General features: G+C 37.9%; 1 protein-coding gene across 2 annotated transcripts in view; it reads right to left on the bottom strand.

Moving 5' to 3' along the window:
• Positions 1-5,416: 5,416 nt before the first annotated feature.
• The window catches only part of apaf1 (apoptotic peptidase activating factor 1), a 31,539-nt gene continuing 19,502 nt past the window's right edge, over positions 5,417-17,453 (bottom strand). For both annotated transcript variants that reach the window (XM_014989431.2, XM_088003055.1), the window contains one exon: positions 5,417-6,572. In XM_014989431.2, coding sequence (XP_014844917.2) covers positions 6,426-6,572 — 147 coding nt within the window. In that variant the 3' untranslated portion in view covers positions 5,417-6,425. The remainder of the gene's footprint in view (positions 6,573-17,453) is intronic.

The raw sequence follows: 17,453 nt of genomic DNA, 5'->3' as shown, positions 1-17,453 counted from the left end.
TTAGTTAGAGGTAACATTAGCTAACATTACCTCTAGTTAAGTAATGTTAGCCTTTTAACAATGAGTTAAAATCTTAAAACTTAAAATTTTAACTTAAGTTTTAAGTCATCTCAAGTTTTAACTGTTGAGGACTTTAGCTTTTCATCTCCTCAGCTGGTTTGGTAACATGAGCTGCAGACTAACAGACAATCTTTTAAGAATACTTGGAAAAATAGAAGGTAAATAGTGGTGAAACCAATAACAACTCTGTCTAAACCAGTGGTTTAATAAAGATTGAGGTACCGACCCCCCCAGTTGAATATGCGCATTCACCGAACCCTTCTTATTCTTCGCAGCACTGATTGGCTAAACAATGTAACGTGATCCTCTGCGGCAAGTGATGACAAAGCGGGGCGCGTAATCACGACTTTTTTTAAATAAAACTTTATTGAAAGAAGATAAATACAAACAAGAAAGGCAAATACAGCAGTATTTGTATTTCAAAGGAAACACAAGGATTGCTAAGGAGAAAAATAAAAACATATAATAATGATAATAATGAAACAACTGAAATAGCAACAAGGGGATTTATATGTTAGGATTGACATAGATTGATGGGCAATTCCATTAAAAATTCAGTCACAAATTCAAATGACCCAATACATTTAAGAGATTTCAAATATAATTGGAATTCAAATTTAAAAAAAAGTTTAAACACTGGAGATGATTTCAGCATTCTTTTTTTATGAATAAAAAATTTTGCCAAACAAAATATTATGTTACAACATACTTCCATTGTTTTGTTTTTCAATAATACACCAAAGATTACCATATCTCTCGAAATAGATTCAGGAAGTGCAATTTTTGATTTGATCCACCTTTCTAAGCAGTTCCAAAATATTTTGGTGTGACTGCAGTCACAGAAGACGTGGTCAATTGTTTCAACATCACTTTCACAAAATGAGCATCTATTGTCATCGATATTAAAGCCATTTCTTAAAAGTTCTTTTGAGGGGTAAATTGCATTTAAAATTTTAAAGTGTGTTTCTTTAGCTTTTGGTTGAATGGGAAGTTTTAAATAAAGAGTTCTCAACCTTTCAATTGATTTTTTTTTTATCAAACTTGCAAAGAATGTCATTTTTATTTATTTTCCCAGGGAATAAAGTCTCATTTAAACAGTTTCTAATTGTGTGGTTATTGAATTTTGGATCCGTGAGTGATATTCCATTAATAAATAAATTGGGTAATTGTGGGGTCATCGGATAATATGTAATTATATTTTTAAACTGATTGATAAATTGTTTTGGTAAGGCATTATATAATTTTGTAAACTCAACTTTTGGGGGAAAGAAGTGCTATTTGGCACAGAATTGTTCGTAGTTTAACATGCAACCATTAACATCCGTTAAGTGTATAATAGACCAGATATTCTTTTCCATCCAGTCTTTGTAAAATAAGGATTTATTGCGATGTAGTATGAATCTGTTATTCCATATGATAGAGCCGTGTGGCGAGTAATTATGTACGTAGAGCAATTTCCGGTACAGTAACACTTGTTTATGGAACTCTGATAGTTTTATGGGCAATTTATGGATATTGAAATAAGCTAAAAGAACAAGTTTTAGACCACCTATTTTGTTAAAAATATAATCAGGGAGAAAATACCAAAAATAATTGGGAATTTTTAATCCAGGATTTTAACCAATTAATCTCAAGAGTTCCGTTAAGACATTCAAAGTCAATTACTTTCAGTCCGCCATCTTTGATTTCTTTGATCATATGACCTTTACGTAAGTAGTGTGGCCTGTTTCTCCAAATAAACTTCATGTTCATTTGGTTAATAGTTTTAGTTAAGCTATTTGGGACAGCAGAGCTGCAGGTTGAATATATTAATCTTGATAAACTTTCCATTTTTGACAAGTAAATTCGTCCTAAAATAGAAAGGTTTCGTTGGAGCCATAAGTTAAGTTTGGATTTACATTCTTTAATCTTGTTTTCAATATTTAAGGTTTATTCTTGGTTTTTGGTTATAACAGTTCCCAAGTATTTCATATAAGATAGTATAGTATGATTTTTAAAAATTTCTGTAAAAACTTGTAGTACAAATTTTATGTCTTCCCAAAAGTCTTTGTAAAAGTTTCCTGTGAGTCCATCTGGACCTGGTGCTTTGTTTAATGATAAGCAATTAACAGCCTTATCAAGTTCTTCTATCGTAATATTGTTGTCACAAGTTTTTTTGAAATTATCTTCTATTTTAGGGATAAATGTTTAAATTTTTTTTAAAAAAAAGGTAAGAGATTTTTGTTCTGAGAATTTGGAGGTATACAAGTTGTTATGGAATTTAAAAATCTCTGATATTAAGATTGTGTTATTGGTTTCAACATTACCTACTATTAAGGTCATCATGACTTTACACAAGTGTGTTTTTACCTCCGCGGCAGAGGCTCCGCCGAACCCCTGAGACCGACTCATCGAACCCCTTGGGTTCGATCGAACCCAGGTTAAGAACCACTGGTCTAAACTGTTTAGAGCATCCATCCTTTTTTTTCGTCACTTTGAGCTCATAAAGGCGTTATTGTGTTCCTCTGGTAAATATGCGACATCTATTAGAAGTCATTCACTGACAGTGCAATAATTATTCTTAGCCAAATTAAATGATAACATTTACCTGTAGCATGCAAAGTGTTTACTTGATGCACAAATTGTTGACATTATGATTCTATTAATTAGTTTTATTTTATTGTTTTAGAGTCAAAGCAACATTTCCACCTTGAAAGACTAAATAGTTTAATCATATTTTTTCCTATATATAGGACTCTACCAACAACAGAAAAATATGGATTATTGCTTGTTTAACAATCCTGGTTATTCATCTGTGAACCTAATTAATTTGTTTGCTATTGACTTTTGCTCATTAAATTTCTTATGTATATTTTGTATTTGGTATTTTTATTGTTGTTGATAATGTTGTTTTTCATGTCTTATTTCTTTTCTTCCTCTTATAAGTGATGGAGATATATAGATGTTATTTATAATGTATAAAGTTGTTCTTTATGTCACCTAATTAGCTCTACATCCTGAAGAAAAATATGGTATTTTTGAAGACAATTTATCTTTCACGTTGCCAGAAATGGCGAAATTAATCGTAAATAATAAAGATTTTGTGATATTCTCGTTTAGTGACATAATTATATTAGTTGTGTTACCCACGCCACTAGAGGCAGTAGCAGGCCCGAAAAGATGCGACAAAGAAGCAGATTTAAAAGTACACAGAAAGCTAGGAAATTTGTTAAAAGCTGTGAGCTGCGCTAAAGTAAATAAAAAAGAGACGCTGAAATACATGCTGAGAGTGAAACTCCTTCCTACAGATGAAGCTACATCACAGATTTCAAAAGAAAATTTAAACGGGAGAACGCTGATAATATAGGAAATAGCGCCCCCTTAATTTCCGGAGTGCAATGGTCCCATTTCCAAATCAGGTAAGAGACTGACGGTGGTCTGCTTGCTGCAGCGAGGTGTAAAGGTAATAAAACGAAATAACACGGAGACATGAAGCAACACGGTCATATTTTTCTAAAAGCAGCAACTTTGAACCTGAACAGCTGAACCAGATCTCTGACACCAGAGCTGCGCTACTGTCAAGCTATGAGGCTTGTTGAGCTCCGTCAGGCTTCGGAAGTAAAAAGCCCGAACCGTAACCTCCCCGTTAGTCTGTGACACTAACGACAATAAACACACATAATATACTTGAAAATAAGATAAATACATTGTCCGTTAGAATGTTTAGATACTTAAATAGCACATTTTACAAGAACAATGTCCGAGAATATTGCCTACTAGCATAAGCTAACGTTAATGTTAGCCACAAAGTTTAAGTAAAACTCACCTTCGTGTCAGTGAATGTATAACGAGGCGAACATCTTAAAACCTTTCTCCAGCTGACTTGTTGGGGCTTCGGATCGATGTACAAACCTTGGCCAAGCCCTGCAAGCATCTAGTGTAAATGATATTTGTATTGGATCGGAAACAATCGAGCCGCTTTACCCCGAACGCAGAAGCTGAGGTGCAAAGAGCCCCTTGAAGCCAGTGGCAACACTTACAGCTACACCGGAAAACAGTGGCACTGATGGCAGGTGTCAGAGGAAGTGCCAGTACGAGGTGCCGAGGTCAGCCGAAGTCAAACGAAGGCAGTGACAACACTGACCGGTATCCCCGAAAAAAGTGGCACTAATGGCAGGTGTCAGCGGAAGTGCCAGTACGAGGTGCCGAGGTCAGCCGAAGGCAGTGACAACACTGACCGCTTGCCCCGAAAACAGTGGCGCTTGTGGCGCATAATGACACCTGCCACCGGAAGTGCCATTAGTAGGTGCGTGTCACGATTTGCGCTCGGCCCTGCTGTCAGCTGCACTTTTTATTTTTAAACTGATGCTATTTTGAATAATGACAGTTTTTTTTTTCTTATAATGTAAATATTCCCGTGCTGTAGAATTTTTGTTTTTATATTTTACATCAATGTGTATTTTTTATGAGAGCAATGTGCTTAAAAACCTGGGTACAGAGTATGGCTTTTACCTTGTAATCATCTATTCCTGGTTTAGCTCTCAGTTCATCCCTAAATGTTAAACTTCTCACAGAAAGTGAGCCAAAACAAAAAAACAAAACAAGGTGCCGCCATCTGTTTCGACCAGTTGCAGAGAGGGCACAGGAAGAAAGAAGAGAAAAACAGAGCAAACAGTATGAGGGTGAGGATAAACACAGAAATGGCTGCAGTAAGGGACACTGAGAGAACACATAGCAGCTTTGGGGAATAATTTCAGAGCAAAATTAGAAGCAAAGATCATATCTTCCCATCTAAATTTGAAGCTGGTTCTATAAGAGGCAAAAACTTGAAGGTTCTGCTTCCATTCCTGCTTTTGGGGATTTAATTCAATCTGCAGTGCTGAAATAAGATCGTACAAGAAGATCTTTGGGACTGAGTGTACTGATGTCTTTCCAGCTCCTGTCAGAAACTCTGCTGCAATATTTTTATTTTCATAGAGAGACTTACTGAAAGTAAAAAAAAAATGGCAGAAATTCTTTAACTGAAGGAATATTCTTTATAATGGTAGCATTGTGTTACGTGTACTAAATAAAGTAAATAAATGTACTTTTTTGGCATTCATCGAGACCAGATTTTATCTATTCATGGGAGGTTTTAATGATCCACATCATGAGTCATTTGTTTTTACTACAGTAGAAACCAGATATTTCCAAACTGTATAAAACTGTTGCCATTTTCAAACATTAAGTCATTAAGTTGGGGTAACCAAAATAATTTCTGTTTGCTAAATGCAACAAAAATGTGTCATTAGGGGAATGAAAACTTTACCAGACCATCTTAGGATCTTCCTAGAGCGGGATTATGACTCTGGGAACATTAAAGACAAGCACAAGGTAGAACAATTAATACAGTTTAATCCAGAATAAATTACAATCATATAACCACCAGTAAACAGTATCAATATATACCAGGATCAAGATGTGTAGAAATCTGATGCATACAAAGAAAACTAACCAGAAAAGCACCAGACACCAATTTTAATATGCACTCAATTATAAATTTTTGTACATCTCAAATGTAGCTTCCAGACTCCTTCCACATCTAAAATTAAGCAGTTATTACAGGAAGTTTAACGGTGTAAAAGTTTCAGAAAGGCCTCCTGAAAGATTGTAACTTTCACTTCAAAGTGCTCTGAACAAGAAAAAAGGTTAAAATAGGCATAAAACATGGGATTCAGAGCTGACAAAGTGGTAGAAAACATTATAAAAGCACAGCATGAATCGCAACTTCCTTATAAATTATAAATCAAGTTTTTTCCCCCCCCTGTATGAAACATTTACCTTTGATCCAAGCTCAAATGAACAAACGCTTTCCAAGTACAGATAGTCTCCCTGGCTCTGACTGGATGCAAATTTAAATGTTTTTAAATCATTAAAACTTCATGCCATTTATTTTTAATGCGCGTCAAACTGCACCAAAAGTTTCACACGTGCTGGTCGACCTGAAAAGGCAGAATAAGATTATACAAAACTGTAATGCCAGTAACTCTCTTTAACATTAAGGCAGAAGTGGAAATCAAAGGCGAAACATAATTTATACTGAAGGTAAAGTTTAGATATGAAGCAAGAAATGTTTACTTATTTATGCATGTATGAAAAATTTAAAACCATTTAATGACATGCAAGAAAAGTCAGACAGATTACTTTCACACCGAGTTACCACAAAGAAAAAGTGATCAATATTTATTATTCACAGTTAAGATGCCTGGAACATACATTTTTCATCTCCATACTGATATTTTCTCAATATGTATGTATTTTTTATTTTTTTTTAAAGATTCCTTTGTTTATTCTTCCATTTTTCTGGATAGTAGTGATTTGTTATTGTGACTGCAGTTGTCCTGTCCTCATGCCACCTTCTTCAGGATGTAGAGGATACCAATGTTGTCGATGGTGACGTATGTGGAGAAGTCAGGCGACACGTGGATCTTCTTGAGGGCGCTTCCTGTCGGGTAGAATGTCTGCAGGGATACGCCTCTCGCCACGTTCCACCACTGGATGCAACACACAGAAGAGAGAATCGCCTCATTTTTAATATTCCTAAACTTTCACGGTAAAGTACATAGAAGTGATTCCATTTTTCAGTTTTTTAGATATGGAAAACATTTGAATTCAACATACTTTTCAACACAACAGGTGACTTTGAGGCATTTCTTCCTCTATTTAATGTAACCAACAACGGCGAATCTGTTCCAACACATTTAATAATTGAAGAAAACTCCACATGAGAGCTTTAGGAGGTCTGCAAAACGGACCAGGATGGATTTCTAGCAGAAACGCACATGGAAAAGCTCACATTCCCTCCCCCGGCTTCCCTCACCGATTCGGTTTAATCTGTGTTTAAAGCCGACATTTTCCAGAGCAGCTCAGTCTCACCGGGAAAAATCAAAGGCACATCAAGTCAATCATTGATGGCTTGGGATGAGGGCGTTTGCAGACGCTTGTCTTTGACAATATTTAGCAGGATAATGTCACATCAAAGCTGGGGACTGCAACCTCTTCCAGCTACATAAAAAAAAAAACATGAGTCACATCAGTGGGTTGAAGCTTTTACTGGAGCGTTCTGGTTGTAAAGCCTGTGTGATGCCGTCTGTGTGAATCTATTTAACATGGGAGGCGAGCTCCTCCATTTCCACATACGGGAAAACGGCAACAACAGAGGAGAGGAAACGAATGCGGCTCCATCCATCGTCCAATCGAGTCCGACTGTCTTCAGTCTCGCTTCACAGAGCAGCTGCGGTAGATCTATTAAATGTACCTTGATTGAATTACACACAGGGAGCTCCGTTTACTGCTGCTACGGTTGTAAATTGAAGATATCACATTAAAGAGGCTGAACACAAATACATAACACATTTTTTATGCTTCCTAGTAAAAGAAGAAGTAAAACAACAAATTTTTGTTGGTCTATTATATGGATTTCCAAATAAAATCCTATAAAGTTTGTGTTTTACTGTGACAAAATGAGAAATAAAAATCACGTTTTAGTCCATTCAACTTAATTGCTATAAAATATTGAGCTAATTTCATATAATTTAATGTCTACCCAAATGTCTGTGAGTCAACTTTTCATCATCCATCTGTCGCTGGCTTTATATATTTTTAATGTTATTATTGCAACTTTTGTAAGCTTTATTTTTAGTGAACACCCTGGACATTTTATTCTAGAAAAACAAATACAAACTTTGCTCATTAAAAAAAAAAAACATGCATCATATAGGAGATTAAAACTCCAAATGCATTTGTGAAATGCATCATATCCAACGAGAGGGAGCAAAGGAAAACTGGTGGTATTTCACAGCCACTCCATGATGTTTACCTACCATGATGAAACTGTCAGATGTTTAGTTAAACATCAAAGCTACGCTCAAGGCTTAAAGAGCGTCTTCATGACATCTAGTTAAAATAATTTCAGATTTCTGCGTGGTTCATAAATATAGATACACACACTAAGGATGCTACCTCACATCTGTTTAGACTCTCTGATGAGAAATAATTACCAAAACCAGCAACTGCAAGCATGCAGTAGCGGCGGTGCATTTCTTCAAGCCAAAGTCAGGCATATTTATGTAAATAAATAGAACCATGCACCTAAGTTATGCTTTTAAATAAAGGTTCAAATGTGTGCATTTCGCATTTTCTGTTCTCTGGGAGAAGAATTTGAAAAAACATATATAAGTCATTCTAAAGCTGTTAAAGCTTGTGACTTTCAATAGTTAAGTGTGGATGTAAAAGGCAAGGCAACCTTATTTATATAGCACCTTTCGGCCAGAGACAATTCAAAGTGCTTGTACAAAAAAGTTAAACATTAAAAATAGGCAACTTTTCCTTATGGTCTGTAGTGTTATAAAGCAGACACGTCAACTGGAACATGGTGAAAGCAAACGCCTCCAGCGAGTTTTCATTACATTCACTGCAACAACTCATTATGCAGCAGATGAAATCTGGAGTTTCTGATGACAAGAAGACAAGAATAGACGTGTGAATGGAAGGAGAGATGAAGGAAAAGCTAACATTTGAAGATACAGTAGCATCTCCATGAGAGTTAAGATAAGAGAGCTGCCAGATGTAGCTCAAACAAAGGAACAGAGCTGAGATTCTGCAGCAAAAACACGCATGCATCTTCGCAGACATACGCCACCCGGTAATAAAAAATAAAAGCAGAGAGAGAAAACAAAAATTTTTTTTTTAAATGAGCCGAGTGGCAGGAGAGTGGAAAAGAAGAGAAGACGTGTGAAAATCTGGTTATTTTCAGAGCGGGCCTGGTTTTATTACGAGAAAAAAAAAAAATCACAGTTCAGAATAATTAACACGTCGGCGCGATGATGAGACTTCAGAAGGCGACGTGCATTTTTATAAGTTTGTATTTGAAGGACTTCTTAAAGACAAAGAAAAGTTAAAACAGAAAGTTTGAAAAAAAAAATCTAGAGCGGACAATGGTTTTTAACTCGAATTCAAATATTTGCAAAGAATCCACTGCAGCCATTTTTCAAATTTAAGGAAACTGGAAGGAAGAGCGATGGAGGGCGGGCGGCGGCTAAACGCATGAAATGGACAGACACAATGGAAAGACGGAAGGTTTTATCCAAGGTTTATACAGAGAAAAAGTTTGGGGAAGGCTCTTTTTTTTTTTTTTTTTTTTAACTACTTTTTGATTTCAAACACACTTATAATAAAGAAAGCACTTCAACTCCACGTTTTGCCAACTCTGTGGGAATCCTCACACTTTCTGGAGTCTCGCAGAAACACACAGGGGCCCTTTGTGTTTGTGTGCAACATTACCCATACCCCACAACAGATGGCTGATATCAACACAGTCTCTGCGAGGCAATTGATTTATGGGACTTAGTGATGCAAGTAGATGCTAAATGACTGCGCGGTGTGAGAACACGGTGTGCATTTTCTGAAATTTATCAAGTTTTATCGTTTGCTGAGGCAGCAGGAAGTAACCAAAGTCCTGCTTGGACAGCTTTAGCTAATTCTGCTGCTCGGATGCAATCTGGTATGACGTTTTGAAATAATTTACAATGATTACAGATAATTAATCATTAATATACTGGACAGGCACTCATTTTAAATACAAAGACAGCTTTAGACTCGGCAGACAGCTTTTTAATTAATTAAAGTAACCATGGGCATGCATGGGTGAACTTTGATTAATGTTAATAGTGCTACATCTGTAATACGGTCCACTCAACAAAAAATTACAAAGAGAAGCCTGATTTAATGCAAAGTTTAGGATTAAGCAACATCAAGTGGAAAAGTTGGAAACTGCACATGTGTTACCAAATTTTATGCCATTATATCTCGGTTTTAAATGTGTGGGTAAAATTATTTAATAGTATGTTCATCTACACTTCTAGCTTACGTTATCAATTAATCAATTAATCGCATGATACATTAAAAGAACCTCAATAATTTTCATTTGCTTGATTTATCATTTTTATTTTTTCTCTCTCATTTCACTGAATGATAAAAATATTCAGTTTGGTGCTTTGATCTCAACTATCCCTTTTAAAAAAATAATTTTATTTACAGAGACTTCATAATTAATTTTGTTTCTGTTTTCTTTATTTATTCTGGATATTTCAAATGTCTTCCACTTCCAGTGTTTAAATGTTCATTAAAATTTAAAGTTGATTGATCTGTGAAAATGTGTTCTTGCATTATCATATGCCATTACCATTGTATTATTTGAAAATGGTCTCAAAGCAACAATATTATCGTTTATCGCAATAAATCAATTTCTTGTATTTTTCCAAGTCTATTTTTCCATATGCTACATGCTGGAACTTGTACTTTATATCTAGAAATGCTTATGATTTTTCCCCACGAGCTTGTTTTTCTTTTTTAGTAAATACATTTGAGTTTTTCCTGGCAAATTAAATGGTCACAGTCATAACGCAGCATTCAGGCAAGCTGAGCAACACCAGAACCGATCCGACAGGCATTCGGCGTTGGGTGCTAAGAGCTAAATAGGGCTGCTTATTCAGGCTACATGAGGGAGAGTGAGCACAGCTTATATAAAAAAACTGCCTTGTGTGTTTGCAAAGATCAGAATAATGCTTATGTGTGAGTGAAAGCATGGTTGGGTCTTTCACAGTGTTGCAGAGAGGCAATCCATCTTCCTCTTACATAAATAGCCCAACTACATATAGTCCAAGGGGAGTAGGTACAGTTTCTATGTAAAAGAAAAAAAAGAAAAATCAATTCATAACAATGGATAAAGCCTGGAGAGGAAGATTAACGTAAGAAGAGAGCATGACCAGGCGACTTTATCGAGAAAAAGTGAAAAATTCGTAAATGTTCTTTGCGACCAGGTCAAGATTCTACAGCCGAGGGACAAAGTGGGACTCTAAGCTAAATTATTCATCCAAGGTTTCATCTGCTGAAATATTAATGGCAGTCAATCCATTGAACGTTTCTCCTCGACACGTTATGGGACTTCATTCCCTTTTTATAGGGATTTCCAGCAGAGAAGGAATGCAGGAAAATGGAGAGTAAAGAATGTAAAATTTAGAAAATTCAAAGGCCAGCACATTTTTTTTATGTGAACATTAAGAATAATAAAACCTGGAGACAGAGTAAAAAAAAAATAAAAATACTGCACTTGCAAATATCTCTAAAGTAAAACTCAGATGTTTACTTCGTGGCCCTGCGTTACCAGAAAGCGCGCTCGTCTCTTAGCAACAAATAGACAACAAATAATGTTATTGTTCAAAAAACATAAGATTTCTTCTGCTCTTTTAAAATATACTACTTACTACTTAACAAGAATTGTGCAGTTGGTGAATTTTGCAGAAAAGTTCAAATGTTTTTTGTCATTGGTGGTAAATATATGATAAAACTGATATTCTAAAGTAAAAATCTGATTTTTACCAGAAAAATTTGTTACCAGAAAAAATACACTCTTCTCTTAACACCAAATTAATAATAAGTAATATAGAGCAATAGGTCCCTTCTATGCATTGCTATGGCAGGCCCCAATGATAAGGTAGGAAGGAAGAAGTTAGGATGTGAGGAAGGAAAAGAACAAAAGAATAAAGCACAAGTTAGGAAGGAAGAAGGGAGGCAAAACCACAAAGAGGAAAAGAAAAGCATTGAAACATCTTTACTAAGGGAGACCTGAATTTTGGAGAGCACTGCTCCATTTCCAACATAAAGAGCTCAGCAATAATGTGTATTAAATTGGCTGGCCTGCAGTCAAAATCCTTCAGCTATAAAACATTTTATTTATTTGAATGGAGGGAAGTAGGAGCTTGAAATAAAAAAAGAGAAACTACACAGAATGACTGAAGTTGGGTGAGTTAATTAATCCACTCATTTAAGGAAACACACACCATCTTACTGACCCTTTTCATCTGAATAATCAGCAGCTCCATCTCCACTCTCGAGTTTTATTTTGGTGCGATTTGCTCGTCCAGAGAGACCATTTCCCCCCCCCCTTAGCAGCCAGAAAGACAATTAACCCTGGCTTAATGAGCAATGCGGGAAAAACAACTGGCAGATTAATATTTCACCAGCTTGTGTTTATTCCCCAAGATGAATGAATCCAGGCCATATTCACTCTGAGCAAAAGCCCCATCAAAGTTTTTTTTTTCTTTTGCAGAAACAAACGCCAAAGCGGAGTCAGGTCTAGCAGCAAACATCTGGGTGATGAACAGAGCGCTCGCTAAACTACGTGATATCTTGTAATAATGAAAAGCAGGAAGTTGAAATAGAAGGAAATAAGATGAAACAAGGCAGATGGGGGTTGTTTGACTCTTTAGAGAGTGTGTGTGTGTGTGTGTGTGAAGGTATTTTTAGAGGCAGGTCTGCCTCTACATTGGAGCTGCACAGCGGGATGTTCGTTTCTAGAACAGCGTGATGGAAATCAAAACTCCGACTGCTGCCTAAGCCAACACCGTGGCCCGTTAATGTCCCATTTAAATATCTGTCCTGTCAGAAGACAGCAGTCATCAAAATGTGTCACTTACGAAAGGAGGGACTGAATTGAAAGCTACAGAGTGGGCAGCTTTTTAATATCAAACACAGCTTTCATTTTGGCTCCTAAACAACTCCAAAGACTCACTGTACGCCAGTGTGACAGAGAGAAAATGAACCTCAACAATAAGCTGTCGCTATAGTCCAAGAATAACACAACGAGAAGGCGAGAAAGTGAGATGACTTCCAATCAAAGGTTTGAAGCTATTAATAAAAAGTCATGCCTGATTATATATATAGATTGTTGACAAGGCGTTATATTTTTAGGCTCTTTATTGTAGCTTGTTTGTTGTAGAGGCCTGGAGAGCAGGAGCTGTATTTGTAGTAACAGGAAGTCGGCGGTGGCTTTGTGGTGGTGCTGTTGGTGTGAAACTACAGGACCAATTTAGTCAGACGACCTGCAGCCTGTTCAGCTGGGTTTGGTATTCAGCCCACCAGGCTTAATGTGAACACATTTGTCAAAGTTAAGATCCACAAACCAATCCCAAAGGGAAAGAAGGACATGTCAACTTTGAGTGAGTGCATCAATAACCACTGAATTATCTGCTAATTTTATTATCTTAGAAAACAATTTCATCTATAGGTTTTTCACTGAAAATTGTTGGATATACCGGGAGGCCAGTGGAGTCATTTCTTATACTTTTCTATTCAAATTCTGGACTAAATCATGTGACTGCTACTCTGTGTTGAACCAGTCACAAATACGATCTCAGACAAACAAACAGGGTTACGAAAGAACAACCTGCTTTGAAAAAAGGTTGTTTCCTTCAGCTTGCAAGATGGATTAGCCTTGGCAGTACACATTAAAGGAACTGCGTTTCCCTTCTCTTTCTGCTGCTACGCAACCCTTTCCTACGTTCTGACAGATTCTTCATCCATCAGCTTTCTCTCGAGGGAAGGTCAGAACAACCTTCACTCGTTTATTTCATCTCATTTCCCTGCAACCACACGTTTCTTTGAGTCCCCCTTAGAGCGATGGGCTGTAACGCTTCAATGGCCGCCGCAGAGGTCTCATAAGGACACGGTTAATGACGGCGGCTCAGGCGGAGAGCACATAAAGAGACTCGGACCTGTACCGTAGTCCGTGTTAAAAACAGAATCACAAAAGAAACCTCAAGGCACCGACAGCCGAAAAATCCAAGAAGTCTCTAAGGTGCAGCAGGGAAAAGCAGGAAGGTCACAAAAGTCGATAAACAACGGAAATGACAGAGAAAAAAGATGAAATGAAGGTGTGAAACGGTGAGATACCTTTGGAGGAAAACGGGAAGAAAAGGTTTTGAGGGGGGGAAAAAAAACAGAATGAATGTGAGAAAAAGTATAAGAAGCCAAGATAAGGCAGTATTATGGTTTTCTCTTGCTCCTCCATCACAGGGAACTCTGACATCCGAAGTCTGTCAACAGAGATGACAGGGGAGACCAGTCACCTTAAACACAGCACTGCATCTCGGTACACACCACCTGGAAATGTGTATGCGTCGTAGACGAACTCTATATGAACCCGTTTGAGCTACACCAGCCTGGAAAACCAAACCTTTGTGGGAATCCTGCAGAGTATTGGCGAAAAGTATATCTTGGGGGGGGGGGTTTCAACATTTTATGACGCTACAAACACATCTTCATGAATTTTATGTGTACAATGTAGTGCACAATCAAATGGAAAAATGATTTACTTTTTCACATAAAGATAAAAAGAATTGCACAACAGAAGCTGGTGAATACAATGTCCATTTACCTCCTCTATTGGTAAAATCCGTCACAGTTACAAAAATGTGTGTCAAGATTGTGCTTTTGTTTTTTTTCGTTGTTGTTGCAAGATGATGGTGTGAATTATTCTGGGCTTCTGGGTAAGAGTGTGTGCCTGCAATCACGACAAGCCTTTTCACACCTGCTACCTCTTGGAAAGCGACACTGTAACGGATTGTCTCGTTGTCAGTTAGGAGAGCGTGCATGTACGCGCACGTGTGTGTGTGTGTGTGTGTGTGTGTGTGTTTGTCAAGGCCGAGTGCGAGGAAGGACCCTGGAGCAGAAAGAGGCCAGAGAACAAGTTAGGAGTCCTCTCAAAGGAGCAGACCACACAGCTACATCAGCCGTCCGTTTTACAACCAGATGGACCAAAACACCCAAGATTCTTGTTACATAAAGAGCCACACTCCCGATAAGACGCATGAAAAGAGCTTAATTAAACTCTCTACTCCGGTACCTTCTCACAACGGGGAATTAGACATGCATATACTCCCACACAATGGCCCGCTGCTTTTAATTACACCAATACAAGTCAACCAAGCATACAAACAAGGGGGGAGTCATAAAGCATACAGTGAGAACAAGCAGGGCCGAAACGAGTAAAAAAGAAAAAAATCTGCTTGAGAAATGATTAAGGCAGAAACGCCGACAGCGCCGAGTTAAAAAGCAAACAAAGAGACAAACGGACAAACAAGAACTCTCGACGCCGAGGGGATCGGCGTTGCGTCAATCCGAGCGCCGGCTCGGAGAGGCGTCACCTGCCGTCACTTCTCCGGCTTCTGTCAGACCAACAACAACCGTCGCCCTGCTCAGCGGCAGCCGCTACGCACAGAGCCGCTCCGTGGAAAACGTCTGGTGAACAGAGCCGAGATCAGAGAAGATCTGAAAGCTGAAAACTCTCCGCTGAATCTGAAAAGACGAGCAGCCTCTTCGCTTTGTCGGCATTAAAACGGAAACTCTCTTCCAGGAACAACAGTCAACAAGAGACGAGGTTCAAGTGTTAACCCTGTGGAGATGCAAAAGATCTGGATTTATATGGCTTAGCAGTTTATATCTGTGTCTTTTTGATAGTATAAACAATGTTATGGTGATGCAAAGATAATTTAGTAAACCATTGGGTGAGGAATATTATCATCAATCAAGATATTGCGTTTTAATCCTCCTGGATGAAATATCCTCACAAGGCATTCAGATCTTTCTTCCAAGATTAACAGAACAATAATTAGAAAGGAAAAATTCTTCCATGAACTGGTTTTTATACACAATTAAAACGCCTCTTTGACCACTATGACATTCAAGAAATGAAGATTTGACGTCTGGGAGACACTTTTAATCTCGTTTTACAAGTGCATTAGATAGAAGAGACATTTGTTGACTCCCATAAGAGATGCGCAGGAAGACACTCCGACAATAATCATTAAGGAAGACGGACCACTAAAGATCATCTCTGTGCTCTGCCGGCTCTATTATCCGTCATCAGAGGCAGACGGTGCATGGGGGTAATTACAGTGACAGGCAGGACTTTCTCTAGAACTCATATGGCAAAATAATCCATCATCTCGTCACGTCCAGCCAAAGACACGACGGCGACGAGCCTGAATAAATTTACGGGGATGATTGAAAGTTGCGGTTGCTTCAAGCGACATTTCTGTGTGATCTCTACTTTAGTGGGAAGGGAACAAAATCCCTGGTGTTGAATAAGTGGTAAAACATAAATTTACATTAGAAGGAATTAGTGTTCTATGTAAATTACAACATTTGAATAAATACAGTTTAATTTTTCAGTATGGGGAATAAAAACAAAAGCTTTCCAAACATCAAAATGTAGTTATAGATTCTGAAATTAAATGATAACGTGTCTATTTTACACATAAGAAGGTGAAACTAATTCTCGCCATTTGTAAATAAAGTCCGTGTGGTTAGAGTTTCATGAGTCCAGCTGTTCAGTGAAAATTGGTATTAGAATAAAGTGCTAGGGACCATAAAACGCATTAATTGATGCAAGCAGCGTCCTAAAACAACTTATTACAGTTCTGCTCATTTCCAGAGTCTCTAATCTCACCAATAGCGATCAGCTCTGGGTGGTATCACGACATGATTGGCCCAAACAGCAGCAGCATCCACTGCTATCAGCTGAAACATCAACCCACACACACAAGCACATGTCAGCTCCCACACACAGCATCAGGAGTTATCTTCAAACATAAACCCTCATCGATCAGAAGTGCTCTCCCAGGGGGATTACATCACTGCTCAGCAAATAGCCAATCAGAGGCGGGCTGAGATCGGCCGCTCCGTGACCCCCATCTGCTATAAGAGTAAAGGTGCTAGTCGCATCACAAGGTGGTACTGAGGTAATGTTTGCAATCAATCTTTAGATATAGAACTGCAAAAAGATGCACTGCTTTGTTACAGTGGCCATACAAAAGAAAAGCAGCTGAACTCAGCCTCATTTTCTTATTGTTTGGTTAAAGTGCTATTTTAAGGCCTGCTAGATTGGCAGACAGCGACTGCCTTCCTCCATCTGCTCCCTTACGCCGACTCCAGCTCCAAGTGTCAGATGTTTAGTTATTTCTCTGCCTTCCTTAGCAATAATCGTCCTTGCAATAAACGCAGGCTTATCTGTGAGCTGCTGGGAGGCTTACTGACTTGGCTGTGGCGGCCAATCGAGCTGCCAGAGTGTCTGCGAGCGTCGCCTCGAACGCAAGCCGGAAGCTCGTGTTTCAAAACGATCCAGTTGGTGTCGTATCGGCCGAATGATAAATTCAACACTTCCAAAATGTAATGGTTTTTGCTAACGTTTCATCAGATTCTCTAAAATCATGTTTTTTTTACGTCGTATTTTAGAAATATTTTGAATGTCGGCAGTATTCTGCACAAATTAGTAGGAGATACTTCCAACAACATGGATTCTTTGTCTCTCCTCTCGTCCTGCAGATTCTGTAACCTTGATTTCAAAATGAATTGCAAACTGTAATTTGAACAGATGACTTTGGACCACCGAGTTCTTTTTCTTCATATCCCAGATATGTTTGATTCTGAGTGTAGCGGCTCTTGATGAACCGATTCAAGTCTTAGTTCAGTTCTGAAGATCCCCAAAGTTCTTACACGAATTTTGCTTTAAACTCTTCAAGGCTGAATTAATCCCT

The sequence above is a fragment of the Poecilia mexicana genome, unplaced genomic scaffold (assembly GCF_051168715.1).
Source record: "Poecilia mexicana isolate PSO_F unplaced genomic scaffold, ASM5116871v1 scaffold_23, whole genome shotgun sequence".
In the NCBI taxonomy this organism is placed as follows: domain Eukaryota; kingdom Metazoa; phylum Chordata; class Actinopteri; order Cyprinodontiformes; family Poeciliidae; genus Poecilia; species Poecilia mexicana.
This window is presented reverse-complemented; position numbering and strand designations above follow the sequence as displayed.